We start from the raw sequence: 8,447 nt of genomic DNA on the forward strand, positions 1-8,447 counted from the left end.
ATTATTGTATTTTTCTAAATTCTTAACCAACATCACCAATTAATCACCACCATCTCCATAGTCTAACAAATCATTGTATTCAATAAAGATAAAACTAGAGACCAATTAAAGCTATGAAAAAAGAAAAAGAAGGTAAACAAAAAAAAAGTTAAAGTATACTCATCACCATCCCATTTTCTATACCCTTTTCCTTGCTTTCCATCTAAGCCCTTTGACACTTTTTCCATGTTCTCTTTTACCTTGTTAGGGACTTAAATTCTCTTGTATGCTACTAATAATTTTCATGTCATAAAACCTCTCATACTCTAAGCCATCACATTTTAGGTGATAATAACATTACTTCTACATCTTCTATATGTTTGCTTACTTCACAAGCTTCTCATAACTTCTATACTTGCTTCTACGTTTGTCTTTAGGTCCTATTCTTTAGACTTTTTTATTCTATGAAGTTTTAATTGCCATAGAAGTAGAAAATAGAAACCATGATGTTTATAGAACTCCTCTTGTGAGTGATAGTATATAATATATACTTCATCTTCAAGTTTAGGTGCAAATGATTGATGCGTAGCGTCTGTGAGTGCTGTAAACTCTAGGTATTGTATTGTATTTGATTCGTATCGATAAAAAAGAGCTAAGGGTGGTTATTTTTTTTGCTATGGCTTCTCTTGGAAATCCAAAAGCTTGGGTTCCATATATGAACAACAAAGATTGTTCTCAAGGTTTTTGTAGCTTCTATTGTCCACAATGGTGTTATGCAATTTACCCTCCACCTCCACCTTCTCCCTTTGAATTCCCTGATGATGATTCAAGTTCAAATTTCTCTCCTCTTGTTATTGCAATCATTGGAATCTTAGCAAGTGCTTTTCTTCTTGTCACTTACTACACCATAATCTCCAAATACTGCGGCCGAAGAGGATCATTGTCTCAAAGCGAATCACGCGAAACAAATGATGAACTCGAAGACAATCATCACCATAACCACTCAATCCATGAACCATGGCATCTTACAACAAATGGCCTAGATGAAGCTTTGATTAAGTCAATTACAGTTTGCAAGTACAAAAAGAATGATGGATTGGTCGATGTAACGGATTGTTCGGTATGTCTCAACGAGTTTCAAGACGACGAAAGTATTCGACTTTTACCTAAATGCAGCCATGCTTTTCACCTTCCTTGTATTGATACATGGCTCAAATCTCACTCGAATTGTCCTCTTTGTCGCGCTACCATATTCGCCTTCAATGCTTCGAGTTCAAGTGCTGCAACACTTCATTTAGCAGCACCGGTTACCATCGAACAATCTTCAAGGAATGAAGTTTCTTTAGAAAATCAACAATTGAATGAAATTGTAGATGTTGAAAGACACAATGAATTTCATGAAGTGGAAGAAGTTCCGATTCCTAAGACTCAATTTCGCGCTCTAAGCGATATAGGAAATTTAAGAGGAAGGCATAGTGTGATTGAGATTAGAGACAATGAAGACTATCATGAATCGATTCGAAGATCGGTTTCTATGGATCATTCATTTCAAAGTGGTATTTCAGTTATTGATGATGCTAATGTTATGCATATGAATGAAGAGCAAGATTGTTCCCAAGTTGAAGGTTCATCAAAGAGAGTAAGAGATGAAAGTGAAAGTAGTAAGTGTAGTTATAGAAGAAAGGTTTTGCACTGTGTTTTGAGTCCAATTGCAATGAAGAGATCATTTTCAAGTGGAAGATTTTTCCTTAGTAGAACTGGTAGAGGAAGGCTTGGAATTTTGCATGTTTGAGAAGTTTTCCTTTGTAATTTTCTTTTACTCTTTACTTTATGAAAGCATCATGATGTAGTAGAAAATTAAAGATTGAACAAATTTTTGTGTGAAGATCTATAATTAACATGATTGAATCTTGATATGTTATATATTAGTGAATGAAAGTAAAACAAATGTAAAAATATTGTGTGTATGCGATGCGAACTACCCATAACAAGTAGCTTCCGTTTATGCACATGACAGAGGTGGAAATGATGAATGCTTTATTCATTAGCTGCTTTTGCTACCCAATTACCAGACCATGTATATATGTGTGTGGAATTGATTTTAGATACACATAATGTGTCAAATCATTGGCAACAGAATTAAAGTGTTGCTAGAAAGAATAGTAACTGTATTTAACCACATAGCGGCACATCTCAAATGTTATTCTAGAAAAATGTCACCATTTTTGTGATGTATTGCCATTTTTTAATATTTTTTTTATCCCCATGGCGGACATTCTAAAAGTACAGTTGGAGTCCGCCATTTAGGATTGAGTTTTTTTTTTTAATTCTGAAATAATTTTAATTGATTAAAATTATTTTTTAATATTAAATATTAACTAAAATATATATAATATTAATTAATTATTTTTTTTAATAAATTAAATACATTCTTTCATAATATTTTTAATAAATATTTAATATTAATTTAAAAATAATATTTAATATAATATTAATTAAAAAAATATTTTAATTAAATACATTGTTATATAATATTTTTAATAAATATTAAATATTAAATAAAAAATAAAATAAAATATTAATAAAAAAAATATTTTAGTAAATTAAATATTGTTACATAATATTTTTAATAAATATTAAATATTAATTAAAAAAATTAATATTAAATATAATATTAATTAAATAAATATTTTAATGAATTAAATATATTGTTACGTACTATTTTAAAAAAATATTAAATATTAATAAAAAATAATATTAAATATAATATTAATTTAAAAATATATTAACAATGTTACATTCTTAATATTATTAAAGTATAATTGAAAATTACAAGAAATTAAAAAGAAATTAATTTCTACGTTGATTGAGATCTTCATCGATGAAATGACTACCGGTTCCACATCTTGCACGAACTCAAACCCGATGATCACGACCTAATGGTTGTGTTGAGGTAGGTACAAGAGGGACTGATGTTGTGGACGAATAAGTAGTGATTTCAAAAATGGATGGTTGGTCACGAAAAATTTCGAATGCTTCAAAATTCTCGAAATCTATATTTGAAGAAAAGTTGTTTAATATTTGTGCAAATGAGGCGGGGTTTGAGTTTGAAGGTTTTATGGTTGCGATGTAATAGTCGCTCACATCGGTGGTTGTTGATTGTTGATGGGTGTTTGAGTAATCAAAATTAGGTGGTGGGATGAGTCTGTAGTTTTATGGGGGATGTATGTATGGTTGTTGTTGGGTTTGAGAAGGGTAGTTTGTAGGGTTTTGTGGTGTGTGATATGGGTAATTAGTTGGTGTTTGTTGTATTTGTGTGTAGTAGTTTGGTTGTTGGTATGAGGTGTGTTGTGTTTGGGCTTGGCAGTTTGGTTGATGGTATTGAGTGTATCGTGTTTGTTGTTGGAAGGGTTGGGTATATTGAGTTTGTGGTTCATATTGGGTGGAAGTCGATGTTTGGGTATAATGTTGGTTGGGAGGGATTTGTGTTTGGGGGTTTGTTAATTGTGGTCGTGGTGGAGTCGACATCTGTGATGCAGAACAATGCTGACGGGGGTCAATAAGTAGTTGTTCTATTGATGTGTATTGTAATGGAAGATTTCGAAGCCAATTAAAATATTCTTCGGTTGACTTCAATTCTCCCTGAAACGTTACCCCAGTCAAACACAGTTGGTGTATGTTTTCCCAAAGTTGTTGTTCATTTCTATTCAACATTGTGTAACTATAATTCCATGACTCTTGCATAGTCATGGTATGTTGTTCTTGGAGGGATTTAGGAGGGTTGGGTATGTCTTGATAATACCCAAATTGCAATTTAACCCTATCCGATTGATGCATTTCAACGATCCAAAAGCACAAGATAGGTGTCGTTGCACTCCAAGTCAAATTGTCATCATTCTCCAATGAGGGATATCCAAGATATGGCCTCCATATAAACTGTTAATGTATAAAAAATATACGTTAGTGTACCATTTATTGTTTAGGTAGTTTAAAAAAAAAGTAGAGACACTAATATTACCTTGGTTGGCGACATGTGATCGAACATGACACGGTAACCGTCAAGGTAATGGCGAGGATTTTTAGAGCAATTTTTCTTCTTGTTAGTTGAAGCCCATCTAAAAAAATTGAGAATACATTGAAAAATTAACATATTGAAACACGTAAATTTAATATAATAGATTTACATGAATAAATTTAAACTTACATGGATGCATATGGGTGAGTTGGTACGACTGAACTAATTGGTGCTATAAATGGGAATCGTGTAAATCCCCATGTTTGTAGCAGAATAACACCTCTCATTCCATCAACATCAATGTTAACTACTTTACACATTTCCCTATATAGAAATGCTAACACAACCTATCCCTAACTATATTCACCACACTGCCGCAAATCCTGAAGAAATGGTATCCACATACTATGTACATCTTTGGTCGATTTATCAAGGAATAAGGTAAGTGCAATGCACAATATATTATACATTCTTGTATATATAATGAGTTCGTCATGGGAGGAATTTTCAGATATTTCAGTTTCTTCAAATATTTGTTTTAACCAAGAGATGCAGACACGTCTACCTTTAATGTGATTTTCTGGTGGTTGACGACCCAAAAACGTGGTCCGAGTACTTGCACTAATCTCGGATGGTCCTACAACGGCTCTACCATTGACGCGTAGACCCTACATCTTCTAAAGTTATGGTGCACTCACCGGTTGGAAAGTGAAAAGTGTGTGTTTCAGGTCTCCATCGTTCAAGTAGAGCATATATAAAACTTGTATCAATTACGATATCCTTCAGTTTTGCGACGTTTGCAAAACCAGAAGTTTCCAAAAAAGGACGTATAATACGTGGGGCATCAACTAACTTATGGTTTCGGGTTCTAAACGCTCTTTTGGGTTCCACCTGATACATGCATTGAAAATAATAAACAAAATAATAAATACATAATATATATTTATTTTTAAAAATATAACAAAGAATATGTTATACATGATAAATAAATAAAACCGTAAATAAGTATCACTTACTAATGCTTGAATGCTATCATTAGTTCCCATATGTTTATCACCCATCCAACATGGGATTTTTACACGTGCATGGGTCCTTCGTCCCAGATGGCGCACCCCAAGTAAATTGTTTCCGCGTGCAGGAGTCCTTCGTCCCAGATGGTGCACCCCAAGAGAAATATTTTCATGTGCATGGGCCCTCCATCTCAAACGGAGGACCTCTTCTACCTTTTCAGAAGCTAGTTCAGCTCCGATATTTCAAATGGCAGAGCTAAGCTGCATAGCTTACACGTACATTTTTGCATGTTTGTTGTATATAATTGAACCCATAATTCTCAAAATTAATCAGAGACACAATGGCTCAAAACAATATCATAGTCCAAGTCCATTATAATGGAAGTATTTTACCAGATGTCAATGTCGGGGTCATATTTCAAAACATAAACATACATTAACTCAAAATACACCCCAGATCCAATTACACGCATTTAAAAGAAAGACTCGAAAATAAGCTCCAACAATAAATATTTGATATTTATTATCGATATCGATGTTTTAATGAAGGCGATAACAGTGTCACTTATACAACAACGAAAATAGAAGACGACAATGACGTCAAGTTAATGCTCCAGTGCCACACGACTTACAATTTGTCAAGTGTGATTGAATTATACGTGTGTTTACTAGACCACAATGAGGGGCCATAAGTAACGTATCTGACGCAATCTTCTCAATCTCATCAATATCAAATGAGTCAGGAGACTACGTTAACGTTGACACCAGATCCAACAACCACTCAAAATGAACCTTTTTCCCAGATGAGGATGTCGGGGATGATAGTGACTATGAAGAAGCGCGGTATGTAAATACGCAAAATCTTTTTAGTGGGGAAAGTGGCAACTCTCACAATGACATCGCCGTGGTGCATCAACATGAAGTGATGGACCTATGCAATCCACCACTACACATGAGAAATCCCACATACTTACACGACAAAGATGCGTTAATATTTGAAACCACAAAGCCACTTCAGGTAGAGGGGGGTTGTTTGGCATGGAATTTAATAGCAAAGAAGGATGTGTATTAGCCATTCGGAAATTTCACATCAGAAATTATCTTGATTATTCTGTTTATAAGTTTGATTCTAAACGACTCATTATCAAGTGTGTTAACAAGGAATGCACCTTCAAATGCGGAGCCTATGTGGGGAAGGGGAGTGGTACGTGGGTGATCACTAAGGTTAGTGGTCTGCACACCTGCATGTCTTCTACAATGTCTCAAGATCAAAGAAAACTTGACTCCAATATAATATATGACAGTATCAAATCTCTAATCAACAGTGATGCCTCGCTAAAAGTGAAACATATCATCGCTCATATTCGGGAGACACTCAACTACATAATCTCTTACAAAAAGGCATGGATTTCAAAGAATAAGTCTATCGCTTCTATTTACGGAAACTGGGAGACTTCATACAATGACCTGCCGTAATGGTTGTTGGTCATGAAAACATTTCTACTAGGTATTATAATAGAACTCGAGACCCTTCCTGTATTTTCAAACGAAGGGACACAAATCAGTGATGCTAGAGTTTTTCACCATCTTTTTTGGGCTTTCCAACCATGCATTAAGGGTTTTGCATTTTGCAAACCGGTAGTTCAAGTAGACGACACATGGTTATATGGAAAATACAGGGGAACTTTGTTAATGGATGTGGCACAAGACGAAAATAGGAACATATTTCTAATAGCTTTTGCATTGGTAGAGGGTGAAACTGGTGAAGCATGGAGTTTTTTTCTTGAGAAATCTTAGAATGCACGTTACACCACAACCCAACCTATGTTTGATATCAGATCGACATGAGTCAATAAAGAATGCCTATAATAACCCAGATAATGTCTGGCAAAACCCTCCCTTATCACACGTCTATTGCATCAGACATATAGCGCAAAATTTTATGAGGGAAATTAGAGACAAGGAACTTCGCAAAAAAGTTGTTAACATGAGATTTTCCTAAACATATCTTTGTTAAGATATCTAACAGTAACTTCTATATACTAATTTATTTTTCATTTTCATACACATGGTATGCATTAAATGAGTCAACATATGAATACTACAGGGGAGAGATACGTAAAGTTAACATAGAAACGTTACAATGGGTAGACAATATTCCAAGAGAAAAATGGACGAGATCATTCAATGGAGGGAAACGATGGGGTCATATGACTACCAACCTTGCTGAATCAGTGAACTCGGTTTTAAAAGACACACGCAACCTACATATTACTACTTTGGTAAAATCAACATATTATCGATTGGGCACAATGTTTGGGAAAAGAGGATATGATTGGACTAAAATGTTGAGTTCTGGCCGATTGTACATTGATAACTGCATGAAGGGAATTGAGTAAGAGGTAATCAAATCAAATAGTCACATAGTTATACAATTTGATCGTCATAGGTTCTGCTTCCTGGTCCAAGAAACTGTGCATCATAATGACAGCAAACTGACTACCCATTACAACGTCGACCTTAGGAATCTGACGTGTGAGTGTGGAAGATTCCAAACGTTTCATGTCCCTTGCTCACATGTTATTGCAACATGTTCAAGTATAAGACAAGACTATTCTGTGCATATAGCTGATGTGTTCAAAGTTGTAAACGTATTTAAGGTCTACGAGGAGAGCTTCCTTGGGATCCCGATTGAAACAACTTGGCTGCAATATGAAGGTGACACGTTTTGCCACAATGATAGCTTGTGGAGAAAAAAGAAAGGTCGCCCAAACAGTTGCCGGATTAGAACTGAAATGGACAATGTTGAAAAAGAAAAAAAGAGGTGTGGTATTTGTCGAGAAATCAACCATATGCGCAAAAAATGTCTAAACAGGCCTGACCCTTCTACTTAGTTATGTCTGAAGTTTTAGTCTATTCAGTCGTCGTTATATTTCGTGTATTTTCTTTTTCAACAACAACTTTTATTTAGAGCATAACATTTCCGTCTACAATGCATGAAAGGTGACAACATAATAACAACTTCAAATAAAGATAAAACACAACAACTATTACAACACGTTATAACAAATAATCACTCAAACACCTTTTATCGTATTATCCTATTAAACGATAACAAGTAAAACAAGTGGATCTTCAACACCTCAACTAACTTCTTCACTATGTGCAGAAAACATACAACTAACATCCAGATAATTTTCTACACGATCCCAGTAATACATGTATGTACCATCTGGGCTAGCATCCGTCAGAGTTATGTAAGGACAATAATATTCAATTTTCTAACACGTCGAATCAGACCACCTAGCTGTCCAAAACTAGCGTTGATGGCAGAAATCAATTGTCTGAATTTCTATTGTGGATTCAAAGAAACCCTCATGTGCTTATCTATTTTAAAAAACACAATACATTGTTACATAATATTTTTAATAAATATTAAATAT

General features: G+C 34.3%; 1 protein-coding gene across 1 annotated transcript; it reads left to right on the top strand.

Annotated features, from left to right (window-relative positions):
* Positions 1–266: 266 nt before the first annotated feature.
* On the top strand, positions 267–1,877 carry LOC127119753 (RING-H2 finger protein ATL52). Its single transcript, XM_051050059.1, has one exon. It carries the CDS (start codon positions 656–658, stop codon positions 1,769–1,771), a length of 1,116 nt encoding a protein of 371 aa, XP_050906016.1. The 5' UTR covers positions 267–655; the 3' UTR covers positions 1,772–1,877.
* Positions 1,878–8,447: the final 6,570 nt, after the last annotated feature.

This window comes from Lathyrus oleraceus, chromosome 2 (genome assembly GCF_024323335.1).
Source record: "Lathyrus oleraceus cultivar Zhongwan6 chromosome 2, CAAS_Psat_ZW6_1.0, whole genome shotgun sequence".
Taxonomy (NCBI): Eukaryota; Viridiplantae; Streptophyta; class Magnoliopsida; order Fabales; family Fabaceae; genus Lathyrus; species Lathyrus oleraceus.

What these genes read in the sequence shown, in the direction of transcription:
- LOC127119753 (XM_051050059.1), top strand. Translation starts at nt 656, where the DNA reads ATGGCTTCTCTTGGAAATCCAAAAGCTTGGGTTCCATATATGAACAAC.